Raw genomic sequence first — 19,748 nt, forward strand, 5'->3', positions numbered from 1 at the left:
GTGTTGTCCTTCCAGCAGGTATCAAGGAGGTTGAAGTCTCCCATGAGAACAGAGTTTGCACTCAGACGCTTCCTTGAGTTTTGCACAGAATCACAAAATGGTTTGGGTTGGAAGGGACCTCAAAGCCCATCCAGTTCCACCCCCTGCCATGGGCAGGGACACCTCCCACTGGATCAGGGGCTCCAAGCCCCATCCAACCTGACCTTGAACCCCTCCAGGGATGGGGCAGCCACCACTGCTCTGGGCAGTCTGGGCCAGGGCCTCCCCACCCTCACAGCAAAACACTTCTCCCTAAGATCTCATCTCAATCAACCCTCTTGCAGCTGAAAACTGTTATGCTCATCCTGTCCCTGCCCTCCCTGATCAAGAGCTCCTCCCCAGCTTTCCTGGAGCCCCTTTCAGCACTGGAAGCTGCTCTAAGGTCTCTCCACAGCCTTCTCTTCTCCAGGCTGAATAACCCCAACTCTCTCATCCTGTCCTCGTACAGGAGGTGCTCCAGCCCTTGGATCATCTCCGTGGCCTCCTCTAGACTTGCTCCAACAGCTCCGTGTCCTTCCTGTGCTGAGGACTCCAGAACTGGATGCAGGGCTCCAGATGGGGTCTCACCAGAGCAGAGCAGAGGGGCAGAATCCCCTCCCTCCCTGCTGGTCCCACTGCTTGGGATGCAGCCTCAGACACAGTTGGTTTCTGGGCTGTGAGCGCATGTTGCCAGCTCACGTTGAGCTTCTCATCCCCCAGTACCCTAAGTCCTTCTCTTCAGGGCCACTCTCAATCTTATTTAAAGACTTTGGGCCATTCCTTACCCTGACAGGGTGGTCTGTAACATGCCACCACCCCAAAGTCACTCTCCCACTCACTCTTAGTTTCCTGACCCACAGGCGCTCACCCAGAAGGTCACCCATCCTATGGAGGAGCACAACACACCTGAGCTGCTCCCTTTCTCCTTTCAGATGGGGCTCCTTGGTTGTGGGGCCAATGATGGTCGGCTCAGCCATGGATTCCTGGGGCAGCACCTTCCCTCTCACCAGCGCATTTCTGGCTGGAGCCCCAAACACAACGTTGGGCAGTGTTCAAGTGAAATGAAAGGTTAAGCTGTGTTCGAGCGTTTGTGTAACAAAAGGAAAACAGCTGCAAAGTATCATGAACTCTCCTGAAAATAATGTTCTGCTGAATACAGTTGCAAACATTCTGGACGGAGGAGGTTTGGCAAGAATGCAGGCAGTCAGATGTACGGCTTCTTTTAACATCAAGAGAACTGAATGTCTAAACCACTTACATAGTTTTGAACAGCTACATCAAAGAGACGAGGAGATTGTGATGAACTTTTGACACCAACTATGTTTTATTATTTAAAATGCCAGTAAAATCATTCTCATCAGTGTGGGAACTTCTGCTGGATGGTAGCTCTGGCCCTGAGCATTCACACTGCACCTCCTTCCTTTTGCTATGCCCCTATACCTATTCTCATGCCTCTTAGGATATCGCCCATCACTCTCAATGAACATTGTAAGGAGCACCTTGCCATGGGTATTGGCCAGTGACCTGGCTCTGAAGGGAGTAGCATTTGATGTCACTGCTGGAAAAGAATTTTATGGAAAAGAAACCCCATACATTTCTTTGTTTGGAAAAGACTCAAGAAGAAAAGTTGCCAAGATGTCTCTGGATCCAGCAGATTTTGCTCATGGCATAGCAGGGCTCACAGGAGAGGAACTGAACAACCTGGATGATATCTGGAACAGTGTTTATAAGGTCAAATATCTAATTGTTGGTTATATTTCATGACCAATTCTGGTTTGGGCTGGAAGGGACCTTAAAACCCATCCAATTCCAACACCCCTGCCGTGGGCAGGGACACCTTCCACTGAATCAGTTTGCTCAAAGCCTCATTCAACCTGATCTTGAACACCTCCAGGTATGGAACTTTAAAGCTCTGTCACGTTGTAACATTAGAGATGGGTTTTGAGGACAATGATGGGTTTTGACTCCAACTATGTTTTATTATTTGAAATGCCAGGAAAATCATTCTCATAAATGTGGGAACTCCTGCTGGATGGTAGCTCTGGCCCTGAACATTCACCCTGCACTTCCTTCCTTTCCCTGTGCCCTTACATCTGTGCTCATGCCACTTAGGATATCGGCCATTGCTCTTGATGGACATGGTAAGGAGCATCTTGCCATAGGTACAGGCTTGTAACACTTTTAACTGCTGGATGAGCTTAATGTGCAACCTATCCTCCTCATTTTGGGATCACGGACAGCCTCTGCCACCTGCTACGCAGAGGATATCTGTGGAGACACACAACATACCAGGGGACATCCTTCTCTGGTGTGGGGGACAAAGTCTTCTCTCACAGCTTGTATTTCTTCAGTAGCTCACTCTGCCACTGCCGCTTCTTATTGGGAAAGACAACAGGGATCTTGATCTTACGGAAGTCCTCAATGCACTTCCCCAGCTCAGATTGCAGTGCCCGCCTCTCCTCACTCACCACCACAGCTGCTGCAGGGCTGACCTCCACCCCATTCTCCTTCGCTGCTGTGTGGTCACTGTTTCGCCTCTGCCCCATCTGCTTCACCTCCTCCAGTTTCTTCAGGGACTTGGAGATGTCCAGGGTGTTGGGGCGGACTGGGCACTCCCCCGGGGCTTCTGGCCATGGCAAGGAGTTGGTGGGGCTGGGATCTCTCACCTCCAGCTGGGAGTCTCTGCCTGGGAGTGTGTTGTCTGCATTTGAAGCTGGGCTGGGCTCACCGTGGCCGTTTGTGTCAGAGGTTTCAAAGTCATCACCCATGCTGGGACTGGCTGGGTCCTGCCTCATCTTGTGGCTTTCGTTTGGCTCATCTGGGTCACTGTGAGCTGGGGAAGGAAAGCAGAGAGCTGTGTGAGGAGCAGGAGCTTGCACAGCTCCTGAAAACAGGCTGCATCTCGAGCAAAGCCGGGGTGCAACCACACAGAGGGTGAGGGTGGCTCGGCTCAGTTGGGCATGGGGCAGTTACACCTGGGTCCCTGTGACATGTCTGGCTGAGACGGCAAAGCCAAGCCACCACCTTGGTGAGCTCTTCCCCAAGTCTTGGGTTGGCTGAGCCCTGAGGCCAAACCCACACAGGCTCTAGTGGTCTTGGAAAGCTTATGGGCTTCCTGTGGTGTGCGGTTTGGTCTGCATTGGTGCTGAGGGATGCTGAACACAGGAACAGTCTGAACCGCTAACCTGAGATGCAGGGAGGGCTGACATAGAAGAAGAAATCACGCAGCCTCCCACAGACTGCAGGCAGGGCTTACACGTGCTTTTATTTGTTAACAACAGTGGAAAACAAGAAGTGACTGTGCACAGGAAATAGCATTCTGCTTCAATTACCGGCTGCGGGAGAAATTCAGCCAGGGAGAAAAGTTAATGGAAACTGCAGAGCCTTCCTGCTCCCCTCCTCAGGTTTGTGAAGAGCAGCACATTAGGGCCACAGAGATGATCCAAGCGCCAGAGCACCTCCTGTCCGAGGACAGGCTGAGAGAGTTGGGGTTGTTCAGCCTGGAGAAGAGAAGGCTGTGGGGAGACCTTAGAGCAGCTTCCAGTGCTGAAAGGGGCTCCAGGAAACCTGGGAAGGGGCTCTTGAATCGGGAATGCAGGGAGACCACAAGGGGGAATGATTTTCAGCTGAAAGAGGGGAGATTGAGATCTGAGGAAGAAATGTTTTGCTGTGAGGGTGGGGAGGCCCTGGCCCAGGTTGCCCAGAGCAGTGGTGGCTGCCCCATCCCTGGAGGGGTTCCAGGCCAGGTTGGATGGGGCTTGGAGCCCCTGATCCAGTGGGAGGTGTCCCTGCCCATGGCAGGGGGTGGAACTGGATGGGCTTAGAGGTTTGTACTTGCTAGAATTTGAGTCGTGATCGAAAGTATGGATCTAAAAATGACTCTAAAATGACTGAATTCCTGACCCATTGGGATTATTTTTAAGCACATCTGCTCACAAAGCCAGAAAGCAGGATATAAAATATTTCTATTTCAATTTCCTCATCACACTTTGCCCCCCATGGAATTATAAAATGTCAAGGTGGATTTTCTTTTTCCTTTAAAACTTTTTGCAAGGACAGAGTTTGGGTTTTTTCCTCTCTTTCTTCCTGTTCCTTTTTCATTTTAACATTTACTTGAACAGCTCCAGCACTGAAATTACTGGTGGTGGAAAGCTGAAATGTCATCTGTCACTGAGCAGAAACCTTGAAGGCTGGATTTGCTTTGGCAAATCTCACCAGGAAGTTACAGGGATGTATCTTCATCCCAAATTCTTTGAGTGATGGAATAAAGTCTCTAAGTTCTTATGCTGTTTTAATCATCTTATCTGTGACTTCACGATGGGGTTTGTGAATTGGGGAGCTGAGGCACAGGGAGCATAAGCTGATGTGCCCGAATACATACCAGAAGCCTGTGGCTTATCTGGAGACTGAATTCAAATCTCATCAGTTCTTCTCTAGCGTCTTAGCTCCTACACCATCCAGTGGCTGTAGCTAGCTTGGTATAGCAATTTTACACCCCATTATTGCCATCTGAAGCACAGAGAAGTGAAACAACTTGTTAAGGTCACCAGGCTGAGAACAAAACCCCAGTCTCCCGGGCACTGCGCCTACACATTCTCCATACCAGAACATGCTGATTTCCTTTCCATAGTTTGGTGAGGGTTGCTGCCAGGCTACAAACCTGCAATCTCCACACTGTTAGAATCATAGAATCATTTGGTTGGAGAAGACCCTTGAGATCAAGTCCAACTGTACCTGTCCACTACTAAATCAGATCCCTAAGCACCTCATCTGCCCATCTTTTAAATGTCTCCAGGGATGGAAACTCCACCACGGCCCTGAGCAGCCTCTGCCAGTGCCCGAGAACCCCTTCAGTAAAGGAATCTATCCCAATATCCCATCTAAACCTCCCCTGGAGCAACTTGAGGCCATTTCCTCTTGTCCTACCACTTGCTACTTGGGAGAAGAACCAGCACCCACCTTGCTCCAACCTCCTTTCCAGGTGCTGCAGGGAACAATAAGGTCTCCCTTCAGCCTCCTCTTCTCCAGACTAAACAGCCCCAGGTCCCTCAGCCGCTCCAACCCCTGTTCTCCAGACCCTTCCCCAGCTCCATTCCCTTCTCTGGACACACTTCAGACCCTCCAGGTCTTTCCTGCACTGAGGGGCTGAAAAATGAACCCAGAATTTGAGGTGGCCTCACCAGTGGTGAGTCCAGGGGGACGATCCCTTCCCTGCTCCTGCTGGCCACCCCATGGCTGAGACAAGCCAGGATGCTGTGGGCCTTCTTGACCACCTGGGCCACTCCTGGCTCATGTTCAGCTGTTGTCAACCAGCATCCCTAGGACCTTTTCCACCAGGCAGCTTTCCAGCTGCTTTTCCCCAAGCCTGGAGCTGCACAGGGTTGTTGTGGCCTAAGTACAGGACCCGACACTTGCCCTTGTTGAACTTCATCCCATTGGTTGCAGCCCATTTATCCAGCCTGTTCAGATCCCTCTGCAGAGCCTTCCTACTCTCAAGCAGATCAACACTTCTGCCCAGTCTTAATGTCATCTGCAAACTTACTAAGGTGCACTCAATTCCTTTCATCCATATCATTGATAAAGATATTAAAGACAACTGGCTCCAACACAGAGCCCTGGAAATGCCACTTGAAACATCTCTGCTCTTGCTATGTTCCCATTGGATCTGAGACTGCCTGAAATGCATGATCAGCTGCTGAGCTTGGGAAGAGCAACACAACAGCGTAGACCTACACTGAAAAAGACCTCGCTAGAGTACAGGCTTGCTAACGCATTCTTTCTTTGCTTTTAAACTGCTGATAATGTAATCTTCAGTCCATTCCTCTGTCTTTCCAGTGCAGTCGCTTTTGTCAGCACACAGCTTGGTCCAGATGTTTTGCACATACCAGCGGTGTAATTCTGCTAATTGAGGTATGATGAGGTAGTGTAGGCCATCTCTGGGTAGTCAGGGGACTTTGCATAAAGGAGCTTGTCAGATTTAATGATTTATCTTTGGAAATTCATTAATTGCCCATAACAATTTACTTAGCTTTGCTCTGTCTCATCCACCGAGGGCATGTTAGCTCAGCCTGTTCTCATTGGTTTTCACTCTAACAGCTGTAGCAACGATCTTGCACTCATTGAGAAATGCAGACCTCAGCAGGTGTTTGTTTCCTCCCCATACGGTGCTGAAACACGTGATTCCTTCTGGCCAAGCATCACAGCCCACAATTTCACCTGCCTGGGTACATGTGTTCCCAAGCAGCAAAGGACTGGAAGGGAGCCCAAAGTCATGTGGATCTGCAGAAGTTTTCTGAGGAAAGTCAGTTCCATGCTGGAATGTGCAGGATCCAGCATCAGGCAGATGCCGAGAGGTGGATGTTTCATTGGTCATTCTTCTACACTGATCACCAGTTGATATCCCACAACTGGTACAAAATGCTTAGGTCGAGGGATCTGCGCTTAACCCTGTTGTTCTGATTTGAGCTGAAGTAGAATCGGTTATCTCACTTCAGCTCAGTCTTGTCCAAGTAAATTCACTTTCTGAAAGTTACCTGCATGTTTTTCAGACAGTGTTTCTCTCTAGAAAGGCCCAAATGGCTTTACTTGCGATAAGCAGTGGGGGAACATCAGCCCCAGCTCCGTACCCCAGGGATGCCAAAACTGGCTCAGCCCATCAGGCACACCAGGGGTAGCATCGACTTTGCTTAAGGACCTCTCAGACAAAAATACATACCCCGGAGAGCAGATGGAGAGCTCGATGGACTCTGGGAAGAGGGATGAAAACCTTTGCCAGAGATTTGTCATGGTTTCCAGTTCCTCAGACCAGGGAGCACAGGGTGGGGAACTGTTCTGGTTTGAACTTGAAGCAGAATCATGTTTCTCACTCCAGCTCAGCCTCATGTGAGTATCCTTCATCTCTGAAAGGGAACTGCATGTGTTTCAGATGCTGTTTCTCTCTAGAAGGGGTAACTCGGGGCACAGGGATGCAAAGAGACCTTGGCTTTCACTTATTCCTACAGGAAAATCAAGGTCATCCTGGGGTGGGAGAGCCGGGAGGAAAGGGGTGGAGAAGGGCAGCACCTGCAGGGGGGGAGGATGAGGAGGCGAGACAGGAGAGGTGACCCCAACCTGACAACAGAGGATTCCACCCCATGTGCATCACCTTTGGGATAAAACTGAGCAGTTGTGAGGGTCTTGCTCTCTTCGTTGATGGCCAGCAGCCAATACAGACCTCATTTCTCTGTTTGCCCTGATCCTGGATCCGTGTGTTCCTGAATCCAGTTCCTGAACCCAGCTCCCTCCTAGCCCAGACGCTTCCCCACTCCTGATCTGCAGTATCGCTGTTGATGCTGTCGTCAAGGGGTGGGGGTGAAATTTCATATATTTGTATCTGTTTTATCTATTTCTTTCCCTGTCTCTCTTCTCCTTCTCTCTCTCTTCTTATTTCAATGAAGTGTTCTAGTTTTTGGTCTGCAACACGCAAGTCTTTTCCTCTTATTTTTCTATCTTCTTTCCCTAGGGGTGGAAGGAAAGGAACTGGGAGCTTGACTGCATGGTTTTAGCTGTCGAATTGGGCTGGGCCAGGGATAAACCGTGACTCCTGCCTACGAGACTGGAGTCCTTCTGAGCCCAGTTAAAAGGCTGTGCTGTGCTGTTAGGAGGAACAGGTATTTTCTTTCTGCGTGCAAGTAATTTAAAGAATGTGGGGATGGCTTTGGCCAGACTCTGACCTGGACCAAACCTGACTGCCCTGGACTCTGAGGCAGTCCAAGTCTTCCAGGGTGTTTCCTTTCCACTGATCTTCTCTGCAGCTGTGGACAAATAACTTCATTTTTCCCTGGGCTAAGCTTTCCTTACATTTATGTGTCTTGTTGGTGAAAGCCTCTGGGGGAAGCCTGTGCCTGGCAATACGAGAACATTGCTCCTAGGGGGATCCTCACAGCTCTCTGAGTGCATCTCCTGGCTACTGAACTGGGAAAAGAGGTCTGTTAAACGGACTGGTTGTCTCATAGCTTTTTATTTTTCTTAGATTTCACTGCCTATGTGACCCTTTTGTCTGCTTTAGAGCATCATTTAAAGTGAGGAGGTGACGCTTCCGACACAGCCCCACAGTGCTGATAGAAGTCCTGCTGTGTGCAATTAGCAGTGAGCTGGTGCATTGCAGGGGGAAGCACACAATGTCCCAACCCCTCACTGCTTTTCTGGATAGTATTTTATTTTTCCAGAGTTCTTGATGGGGAGATGGATTTGCCGTGTGCCAGGAGCCCAGGGCTCAGGCTCACACTGTTGGGTTTTTACTTCTCTCTACTCATGCTTCCAGCTGAAGGGGGTTGGACGCACGGTCTTGACTTGTCCATGTACATGTAGTGGTTCAGTCCTGGGGTGGATCCCCAGCCCAAATGGGAGATCTTTCACCTTAGACTGTGTTGACCTCAAACATGGCTTTTTCCTCTCCAGTTCCCCCCCCTACCAAAGATGGGGACACCTCCACTGGATCTGGTTGCCTCAGAGTCCTATCCAGCCTGGCCATTGAACATCTCCAGGATGTGGCAGCCACCACTTCCCTGGGGATCAGAGAGAAAGCCCCCACCATGGGTAGGAACAGACCTTTGTGCATATCCATACTGTTGCTATCCCTGGTTTCATTTCAACTGCTCTTTTCCTCTTCACTTTTTTAAATACAGAAAGAAGCAACACATCGCTTGGGTCAAGCAGGAAAGTCTCACTTCCTTTACAAGCTGATTAAATTCCTTCAAGTTTACTTTAAACCCTAGGGTATTGTGGCACAAAGATGAGAAAAGTTTCCCAAAGGAGAGCTGGAAGAGCATTTACAGTTTGTATACGTGGATCCTCAAACTGTAACTTCAGCAAAGTTTTGCTTGCCTTACCAAGTGCATTCATAAAACACAGATTTTACTCTTTCATCCAAAATGTTTTCTCATGAACATTTAATTGAAAAGCTGATAGCGGTGGGGAGCTCCAGACTGTGTCCAGACAGTTGGTGGTGATGGAGACAGTTGTGGATTTTATATGTGTGAGCAACTCCCCCCTGGAAGCACCCGCCTTGTGTCTGCCTGAGTGAATGGTTGCTGGTGGGGACCAGGACAGGCTGGGGGTCACAAGGGTGCAGAAGGTGTATCCACAACTTATCTATTTCGCATGCAAAGTAGCCACTTCTGTGCAAGCTCTTAGACATCATCAGTCTCTGGTCTTGCCTCTGCCTGAATTTATAGAATCATAGTATTGTTAAGGTTGGAAAAGACCTCTCGGCTTATCCAGCCCAGCTGTCAGCCCAACCCCACTGTGCCTGCTAAACCACATCCCAAAGTGTAATGGTTACACAGTTTTTGAACCCTTCCAGGTCCGGAGACCCCACCACAGCCCTGGGCAGACTCTGACAGTGTTTTGCCACTCTGTCAGTAAAGAAAGTTTCCCTAATATCCAACCCTAAACCTCCTCTGGTGCAATCTTGAGGCCATTCCTTTCTCTTCCTATCCCTTGTACCTGGAGAAGAGCCCCAGCACCCACCTCGCTCCAACCTCCTTTCTGGGAGCTGCATGAGAGCGATGAGGTCTCCCCTCAGCCCTCCTCTTTCTCCAGGCTAAACAGCCCCAGATCCTCAGCTGTGCCCTCGTAAGAACTTGTTCTCCAAGATCCCTCCCCATATTCATTGCCATAATTGTCTTATTGAAAAGTCAAGCTGAGCCTGAAAACTGGTGTCTGCTCTCCTGGTCGCTCTAATCCCCCTTTATTTTATCAAATAAAGACAGTGGCTCTGGATAAATAAATGTCTCGACCCCAATCTGCCTGCAACCGGCAGCTTTCATGTTCCCAAGAGCCTCAGTTACATCAGTTGTGCCCAGAGAACGCTGATGCTCCGTCCTGCAGCACTGGTGAGTATTGGGAATGGATTAGCTGTTATGGCAACACTGGCAGGACCTGGCAGTGCCAGGACCAGGACAAACAAACAGCCTTTGGTTTTAAACTTCCCTGCTAAGTCCCAAGGACCTATTTATGCCCAGTGGAGCAATATATATATATATCTCAGCACAGGCACGTTTTTGCTTTGCCTATTCTAAAAAGCCTTTTTTTTAATAGCGTAATCCAGCTGGACCAGTAGCACTTGGGGCTTCCCCCTGCAGTTGTTGCCGCTGTGCTGCTTTGCTAGGACTCAGGCCCTGCTCTGCAGCTCCAGTGATGACTGTTAGCACGGATCTGGCTCTCCAGGGAGGCCTGAATACCCCGGCAGAAGGTACCATGCTCAGCAGAAAGCATGACCTGGGCTGGTTATGTCTGATGTGCAGGTGCAGAGAGTGGCTTCAGCCCAAAACTCATTGCATGGGTTGGCAGGAAAATCTCTTGCTTGACTCTCCTTGCTGCTCTTTTTAGAAATAATTCCAGCTTTCTAGCAACATCTCAGCAAGAAGCAGAGAACAAATCTAAACAGCAAGGTGGATCTCTTTGAAAAACCCAACCTTGCAGCCTAATAACCGAGATATTTTCTCTGTCCATTCAGGTTGTCCTTTGCTGTCAGGAGGAGATGAGGTGGGTTCAGGAATCAGGGATTTCAAGTTTGTTTTGAGGCTGACTGGAGGGAGGTCCAGCTCTCAAAGGTGGAGAGAATCTCTGTCAGTGCTTATCTGCTGGTGTTGGTGCTGTGCAGGCTTTGGTGCCCTGCAGCACACCTTTGTGGCTAGGTAGTTCCACTCCCCAAGCCTCCCAGGTCCTCTGTGTGGAGGCCCTGGCCCAGGTCACCAGAGCAGTGGTGGCTGCCCCATCCCTGGAGGTGTTCAGGGCCAGGTTGGATGGGGCTTTGGAGCCCCTGATCCAGTGGGAGGTCTCCCTGCCCATGACAGGGATGGAACTGGATGAGCGAAGTCCCTTCTGGACCCAAACTGTTCTATGATTCTGTGATAAGGCATTTAAGAACAGCTGGGCAAGTATATGATTGATGGAGATGGACTCACCAAACCTCACTCTTTTTGACCTTCTGTGGGTAAGGTCACAGCTTTGAGCAAATAAATATTTGCTGAAGGGTTGTGAATATACACACTCTGCAGGAATGTGGGTGCAGTGTGGAAATGCCTCCATCCTAATAACATGTGCAGGGGAGCAATGCAGACAGTTTCCAAATGTGCCTCTGCAGGTGGCACCCTATAAATGCGGTGTAGTTCCCACAACGCTGTGTAATTTTTTTGCATTGAAATCAGTGTGGCTGTCACAAATGACAGATGGATACCCTATTCAAACCACCTTTTGTATTATACATGACTCTACAGCACCCAGGGGCTGTTTGGAGGTGGAACAAACACATACAGGGGGTGTTTCTGCAGTTAATTCAAGGCCAGATGCCCCTGCTTGATCTAAATCAGCACTCGCCACTCCAAACCCCTCAGAGCACACTGATATGATATCCATCAGCAGGTTAATTGCTCTTCTGAGTTATCCCATGATGGTTTTTAATCTCTAACTTGTCCTTCTTTCCTCTTCTTCCCACAGCTGCAGGAGCTGACACGGCACAAGGGCTGGAGAGGGCTGGAGACTGCCTGAAGCCTGGGGATGCTCTTGACTCTTTGACTCTTTTGATTAATCACCAGCTTCCTGCTGCAATTTGGATCCAGCCCTGAGGAATCATTTTGTGTTTCCCCAACATATCTTTTTTTGTTCTTATTTCAGAAGGGGATGACGCTGCTGCAGTTTTAGGCCAGGTTTCCTGCTTGGGTGTCAATCAGTACAGTCCAAATAGTCCTTCCTTGCTATTCATGAGCAGTGGAAATTTTGTCCAAGCAATCATGTCACTGGTCTTTCTACCAAGTAAAAGTGATGGATAAGAGGAAACAGCCTCAGGTTGCTGCGAAAGGAGGTTTTAGACTGGCCTATAGGGAATATTCCCTTCATGGAAAGGGTTGTCAAGCACTGGCAGAGGATGCCCAGGCAAGTATTGGAGTCCCAGTCCCTGCAGGGATTTAAAAGAAGCATTTATGGTTCTATGTGATGATCTTAAGGCCTTTTCCAAGCTAAACAATTCTGTGATTCTGGTTAATTTTCCATCTGCACTAATCTGCCTCAGTTCTGGCACTCCTGGGGAAGGTGGGGGAACAAGCAGCCCTGCTGCCTTCTCTGGTGCTGGTGGGTAGTAGTTTTGCTTTCCCCAGATGCTGGGATGTTCCAGGTCCTTGCAAAGTTGTAGAATCATAGAATGATTACAGTTGGAAAAGACCTCGAAGATCATCAAGTCCAACCATCAACACAAACCCTATCATGCCTGCTAAACCATGTCCCTTCTGCATGTTTTTTGAACCCCTCCAGGGATGGAGATTCCACCACTGCACTGGGCAGCCTCTGCCAGGGCTCCATCACTCTTTCAGTAAAGAAATTTTTCCTAATATCCAAACTAAACCTTCCCTTGCACAACTTGAGGCCATTTCCTGTTGTCCTGTCATTTGTTAATTGGGAGAAGAGACCAGAATACACCCCACCACAACCTCCTTTCCGGGAGCCGCAGGGAGCAATGAGGTCTCCTCTCAGCCCCCTCTCCTCCTGACAAGTCAGCCCCAGGTCCCTCAGCTGATCCTCTTAAGTCTTGTTCTCCAGACTCTTCACCAACTTTGTTCCCCTTCTCTGGACGTGCTCCAGCCCCTCAATGTCTTTCTGAGTCCTTTCTGAGAACAGCATACGCGTGCAATCTGCTAGAGGAGTTGCTTTGGAGCAGCTGTGAAATGTGTGGAATGCCTGCTACAATAGCGCCAGCTGAGGGGTGGTGAATACCTACAAGTTAGACAGCAGTTTTACTGAGCCAAGACTTTCATGATTACTTCATTTCATCATGCTTTTTGAGGGCATTGACTCCAGCTTTATGGCAGGGTCAGGAGCTATAAGACATTTTGTTCTGGCAAAGCTGAATGAATTCAGACGTGTGAGATCAAATTCCAGTGACTGTGCAGAGCCAGACCATCTGATGTTGTAAGCCGCTGTAACTGAAGCCAATAGAGCCATGGTGATTTGCATCAGTCAAACAACTGGCCCAGGGCAGGCATTTCAACGCCCTGGGAAGCAAAAGCAGCTTTCACTAGACACTTCTGATCAGTCCGATTGATTTGGGTAAGACCTGCCTATTTCTTAACAGGAATTAGTCAATAATAATAATTATTATTATTCCAGTAGGAGTAGGGAAGGGTTCATCCCCCTGGACTCAGTGAGGCCTTGAATCCTGAGTTCAGTTCTGGGCCCCTCAATGTCAGGGGGCCAAACAACCAAAGGCTGTTTGTTTGTCCTGGTCCTGGCACTGCCAGGTCCTGCCAGTGTTGCCATAACAGCTAATCCATTCCTCAATGTCAAAAAAGACATTGAGGGGCTGGAGTGCGTCCGGAGAAGGGAATGGAGCTGGCAAAGGGGAACAAGGGTTTTCTTTCGTGGTTGAGGGTCCTCGGCTGTTTAGACTGGAGAAGAGGAGGTTGAGGGGAGATCTCATTGTTCTTTGCAGCTCCCGGAAAGGAGGACAAAGCAAGGTGGGTGTCGGTTTCTTCTCCCAGGTAATAAGGGATAGGACGAGAGGAAATGGCCTCAAGTTGTATCAGGAGAGGTTTAGATTGAATATCAGGAAAAATGTCTCTACTGCCAGGGTGGTGAAGCACTGTCAGAGGATGCCCAGGGCAGTGGTGGCACTTTGGGACATGGTTTGATAAGCTGATGGTTGGTGCTATGATTCTATGAACAGTGTGCATGGCAAATGCTTTGCAAGAGGTGCTACTCTGACAAGAGGAGCAGCTCCTGGTGAGCTTGAGCTGCTCTCTCAGCTCAGAGGCCACAGGGCACAACAGCAACTAGTGAGCAGCCACCTCTGCACTGAGCCCTTCAAGCTGGATGAAGGCAGAAGTTTTTCCAAGGGCATGGAGTAGTCTTGGAAATGTGACCTGAGGCCAACCAGCGCTACACCCCAAATGGATGTTGCAGTGTGAGTTATCGCATCAGTTATGACCACTCATCCTGGTGGCCTTAGAGAAGTGCCAGGTTTCTTTCACGGCTGAAATAGACACACGGAATCATTAAGGTTGGAAAAGATCTCTAACATCATCCAGTTCAACTGTCAGACCAACCACACTGTGCCTACTAACCCATGTCCCCAGGTGCCATGGCTATATGTTTTTTGAACCCCTTCAGGGATGGCAACTCCACCATTGCCCTGGGCAGCCCCTGCCAGTACTTCACCACTCTTTCGGTAATGGAATTTTCCCTACTATCCAACCTAAACCTCCCCATGTGCAATTTGAGGCTATTTCCTTTCATCCCATCACTTGTTACTTAGGAGAAGAGCCCAGCACCCACCTTGCCCCAGCCTCCTTTCCAGGAGTGGCAGGGAGTGATGAGGTGTCCCCTCAGCCTCCCTCTCTTTCTTAACCTTCCCATAGCAACTCCAAAGATGCTTCAGCACGTATTTAAAAGAAGGGTCCATTTGCTGCTATCAGTCACTGCTAAACTTTGAGGATTTATACTCTTCTCAGTCCTACCATTTCTGTCCAAGCAGGATTTGTCACCAGCCACAGAAGATCATGTCCCCGAGGTGTGATGACAGCATTCTGCCTGCATCCACAACTTTGGAAAATACATTGTGCCAAAAAAAAAAAAAAAAGAAGAAAAACAAAAATTGTTTGGTATTGATATTTTGGGGAGAAAAGAGATTCTTCAGCTCTCCTAGTCATTGGCAGTAACATCATGAAAGGATGTTAAGACTTATGTGGTTACAAGCATCAGAAATTAATACCTACCAGTTGGCTTTCTGCTTCACTTTTAACGAGCAAATGAAAGGCAAGTGAATTCAGCAAAGCAGCAGGGATTTGCACCTGGAAACTTCCAACAAACAGGTATTTTGCCTTCCTCCAGTGTCTGGAAACAGCAGAGGCTGTTTTGTAGTTCTTCAGGAGGAGGTCAAGGGTGCTCGTGTGTGAATGGGAGATTAATCTTCACTTGCCATCACTGTTTTGGGAAAGGCTGAATGCTTGCAACCCTAGGAGATGTGATTCAGCGTTTACATCTGCACTCTGCACGGCACGCACAGTGGGAACCTGCCTCAGGAACCAGTTCAGCATGGGAAATTTGTTGAGTGTGGGAGAGCCTACAGTGCCCTGGTGTTGGCTGTGTCTTATTTAAGTACACGGAGAGTATGCAATGGTTACGGGTCCATCTGGGGAGAGAGGTGACTTGGAGGGCCCACCTTGCCAGCATTGGAGCCCATGACAGGAGGACCTCACACTACCTGGGCTAGGAGATGCCCTGCCACCCTCCAGTGGGTCATGGGTCACCAGAGCACCCAGGTTGCACAGGGGAGTGGAAAGCAGAAACCTGTGAAAGCCTGCATACAGGAAGCCTCAGGCCCAACATCCTACCCTTCCTGACGCTGATGAAAAGTGCAGACCTAGTCACAGTTCCTCCAGAAGAGACAGTGAAGGAATTGGATACAGCAAGAACAGGGAGAAGAAACCATGATGTGAGTTGGCAGGAACATGCATCCCTATGAAGTGGCTGTTGTTAAGTGAATGATCCATCAAGATGACCAGTGCATGGGTGCAGTTGGTGTGAGAGGGACACCAAAACTGAGACAGCAAACTGGCATGCTTTCTACCTGGAAGTGCTTCTGCCACGTCAGTCTTGAGGTCCAGGATGGGCTCAGAAGAAGACATGGGTTTTTTTTGGACTGTGCTCTGCTTCTGAAGGTTGGGGAATAGGCAGGCTAAGCCAGGAGTTACCTAAAAAAATCAAGAACATCTTAGAAGGCAAGTGAAGCACAGGGGCACAAGAAGAGGTCAGGGTGGTGCGTGGTGGTCACACTCCACATCTGGTTGCTCACATAGTCTAAAGCACCTCTCAGAGTGCCACAGTGGCTGCCCAGGGTGGGGACTGATCTGGACAGCATCTGTTGTGATCCCTCTCAGTGTCCCCCAAGCCCCTCCTCAAGGTGCTATTTCAGCTTTGGGCAGCGCCTGTAACCACCTCCCACGGCATCCCACCACATGCTACTATTCTTCCTACTTCTTTGAAGCTCTTCTTCTGCTTTGTTCTTAAATCTTTATATCACTGGCTTTCAAGATATTTCTTCATTTACACTGAATTAGCAAATAGTGAGGAAATACCAAAGGGTTTATCTTAAACTAAGATTTGAGCTGTCCTGCAGTGCAGCCGCCTCTGCTCTTGCAGAGGGAGAAGTGTTTGGCCAAAGTCATCCTGATTTGAATCATAAAATCATTGAATCATAGAATGTCCTGAGTTGGAAGGGACCCACAACGACCATTAAGTCCAACTCCTGTCCCTGCACAGGACAACCCCCAACATTCACACCGTGGGGCTGAGGGCCTTGGACAAATGCTGCTGCAATATTGTCAGGCTCGGCACTGTGACTGCTTCCCTGGGAGCTGTTCCAGGGCTCCACCACCCTCTGGGGGAAGAACCTTCTCCTCATGTTCAACCTAACCCTCCCCTGGAACATCTTCCTGCCATTCCCTTGGGTCCTAATTTGGATTTGGAGTACAACCAAAACATACTCCATCTTTCCATGGGAAGCAAGGGGTGAAAGTAGGTGCCCCAGCCTCCAAAAGATCAACAGCTGAGCAGCTCTCTATGGCTTGTGGTTGTCCTGGGCCTGCCTTGCGGACAACCTGGCCATGCTCAACCTCCACCACTCAGCACTCATGGGCCAGAATGCTGCATCCAGGAGAGGGCAGCAGAATCTCAGCACGGTCCATGGCTATTGACATCGTCATTAATTGTGGTTTCTGGGAGTCAATTTCCTGACTCTTTCCTAAGCTGTAAATATGGCCTTCCCACTTTCCCATAGCAATAATCCACCCTAGAGACTTTGGTGAGGTCTTTGTGGTCGGGGTCTGTCCAGCATGTCTATAAAGGTTTTCTAATTGATGTCCCAGAGTAGCTATTTTTGCACCCAGTTAAGCAGAGGCACCATCTACAGTCTCCAGCTGACAGCTGGAGGGGAAATCTGAGCCACCCAGAAGTTGTGGTGACTGATGTCCTTTGTAGCAGACCTGTCCCTTCTCTCTTCTGGGTGCAGATGACCTCAATCGCAGGTAGCAGCAGCCATCACAGCTAGATGGGTACAAGGGAACATGGTCTTGAATTTGAGGTCCTGGCACGTGAGCAGAGGACAAAAGAGTTTTTTGGTGGAGTAAGAACTGCAATGTGAGGCTCCACCACTGCGTTTTAATGGCTGAGTTTCCTCAGGTACCTTCCAAACACCCATCCAAAACACCATTTAGCCTAGAGAAAAGGAGGCTGATGGGAGACCTTATCACTACCTGTAGCACCTGGAAAGAAGGTTGGAGAGAGGTGGGTGCTGGTCTCTTCTCCCAAGGAACAAGTGATGGGATGAGAGGAAATGGCCTTAAGTGCCCAGAGGAGGTTTTAGATTGAATATCAGGGAAACTTTCTTCCCGAAAGGGATTCTCAGGCAGTGGAAAGGCTGCCCAGGGAGGTGTTGAGTCCCCATCCCTGGAGGTGTCAAAAAGTGGGCAGACAAGGTCCTCAGGAATATGGTTTCAGTAGTGGACAGGTATGGTTGGACTCAATGGACCTCAAGGTCTTTTTCCAACCAAATAATTTCTGTGACTTTTATGATCCAGCAGACCCTTCAGCCACTGGACTTTCTGCTTCCCCCATGCTGTCATGCAGCAGATGAGAGTGGCTGTGCCAAGCCAATGCTAATTAAAGATTTTAAAAGGCAAGCTGTCAGCACTTGCTGCTAAGAGATGGGCTTTCCTCTTATAGCTCTATCACCCCTCCTCTAATACTAATAGGATTGGAGGGAGGAAGAGAAACAGCGTGCCACCCAGCTGAGGGTGGGGGTTTTTTTCCTTGCAAGGGCCCTTTGCACCTCCTGTAGGATCTTTCTAGCAGTTTGCTCATCTTCAGCACCCCCTCTGTGGTTCTCCAGGATTTGAGTAATCCTTCAGGGTCTTGGTGCAGCCTGAGAGCAGAAGGACAGAGGAAGACCACTCTCTCCCATCCCTCCTGATGTCTCAGCAAAGGGGAAAAAAATAACCCCTGATGCCTCTCCCTGTGAGCTGGCAGAGGAGTCTGTTCTCCACTCCACTATTCTCTCCGGAAGAACTCCATTAATCCCCGTTTTGTTTAAAATTACAGCTGGGCAACGGCTGGAGTTTTCCATTTTGCAAGGATTTTTTGGGACTGGGAAGCTAGATTGGACCAGGCTTGGAAAAAAAAAAAAATAAGGAGTCTCATCCTTCTCTGTAAAGGAAGATGTGAAAATCTAAATCCATGCCAGCATGACTCTTGAGCTGTTAAACCTTCCCTTTACTCAGTGATAAAAAAATTCCCAAAGGCATTTTGACATGATGTAAACTGCTTTGAATGTATGATTTCCTTCTAAATTTGAGCAAAACTAGACCCATTTCAGGATAAGTTCAGGCTAATCTATGGCATTGCAGGGAGAGCAGAGAATCATAGAATGGTTTGGGTTTGGAAGGAACCTTAAAGCCCCACCCAATCCCACCCCTTGCCAAGGGCAGGGACACTTCCCACTGGATCAGGGGCTCCAAGCCCCCGTCCCCAACCTGGCCTTGAACCCCTCCAGGGAGTGGGCAGCCACCACTGCTCTGGGAAACCTGGGCCAGGGCCTCCCCACCCTCACAGAAAAAATATTTTCTCTCCCTAAGATCTCACCTCAGTCTCCCCTCTTTCAGCTCAAAACATTCCCCTCATCCTATCCATGCATTCCCTGATCAAGAGCCCCCTCCCCAGCTTTCCTGGAGCCCCTTTCAGCACTTGGAAGCTGCTCTCTGGTCTCCCCACAGCCATCTCTTCTCCAGGCTAAACAACCCCAACTCTCTCAGCTATCCTTGTACAGGAGGTCGCTTCAGCTTTCACATCATCTCCGTGGCCTTCTCTGGACTTGCTTTTCACAGAGCAATTCACAGAGAACTAAACTCAACTCACCCCACAAAAAGAAACAAAACTTACAGTCTTCACAATCTTCCTCCCACTTCACCTGTTTTCCTGCTTTTTCTTTCACTCCTCAAAGAGAGTTTGAGGCCAAGATATCACTTGAGAAAATCTACCAAAGTCTAATCCAACCCTGGGAAGCCTTCCTTCCATTTGCAGCGCCGTTTTATTCTTTCCATCTCATTTTTTCTTGAGCAATAAGTCTTTGGACAATGACTATTTATGGTCTGGACTACGGCCTTTCCAAAAGCTGAGGAACGTGCAGAACATGCCCTCTGCCCCTGGGAGCCAAGCCGAGGCTGAACAAGGGGGAGGCTGTGCTTTCAAGTGAGATACAGAGGCATTTCAATCCCCTCTGTTTGCCAGCATCTCCACACATGCTAGATGATCACCAGAAACATCTTAATTAAACATCCCTGCTCAAATGTTAAAGACTGCATGAGATGTGGCCATCTGTCCTTCGTGCCTCCTTTCCTTCTAACCCAGCTCTGATCACCTTTTGAAGAGATTAAAACCCAGGATTCGAGAAGACTTCAAGGAAAGCCCTGAAATGTGTTGGCTCAGCTCCACTCTGCCCTCCCTCCAGCCCCATTTGCCCAACAAACCCAACAGCTTGGACAATATCCTATGAGTGAGGTAAAAGGCCTGAAATCCCCAAGGAAGCTCACATGTTCAGTGAGATCAAGCAGTGGGCCATCTGGGAATCACGATTAGCACGAAGCCACTACTGAATCTGAAATTCTATTGCCCAGACAAGCCTAAATTCCCATCTTTCCCATCAC

The 19,748-nt window shown here is 49.1% G+C and overlaps 2 protein-coding genes across 3 annotated transcripts in view; both read right to left on the reverse strand.

Moving 5' to 3' along the window:
* Positions 1–1,343: 1,343 nt before the first annotated feature.
* Positions 1,344–14,558, reverse strand: LOC128853155 (BTB/POZ domain-containing protein KCTD16-like). 2 transcript variants are annotated; one of them, XM_054075655.1, is made up of 2 exons: positions 14,508–14,558; positions 1,344–2,851 (listed from the first exon to the last, which is right to left on the reverse strand). In XM_054075655.1, exon 2 carries the CDS (start codon positions 2,811–2,813, stop codon positions 2,349–2,351), a length of 465 nt encoding a protein of 154 aa, XP_053931630.1. In that variant the 5' UTR covers positions 2,814–2,851; positions 14,508–14,558; the 3' UTR covers positions 1,344–2,348. The 2 variants fall into 2 exon arrangements, with proteins under 2 accessions (XP_053931630.1, XP_053931631.1); XM_054075656.1 differs by lacking the exon at positions 14,508–14,558 and adding an exon at positions 4,400–4,523.
* A 1,099-nt stretch (positions 14,559–15,657) lies between these two features.
* Positions 15,658–19,748, reverse strand: part of LOC104066239 (BTB/POZ domain-containing protein KCTD12) — a 31,816-nt gene continuing 27,725 nt past the window's right edge. Inside the window, exon 5 of the transcript XR_008451470.1 lies at positions 15,658–15,743. The gene's annotated coding sequence lies outside the window, so the exon portion shown is untranslated. The remainder of the gene's footprint in view (positions 15,744–19,748) is intronic.

The sequence above is a fragment of the Cuculus canorus genome, chromosome 10 (assembly GCF_017976375.1).
Source record: "Cuculus canorus isolate bCucCan1 chromosome 10, bCucCan1.pri, whole genome shotgun sequence".
Classification (NCBI taxonomy): Eukaryota; Metazoa; Chordata; class Aves; order Cuculiformes; family Cuculidae; genus Cuculus; species Cuculus canorus.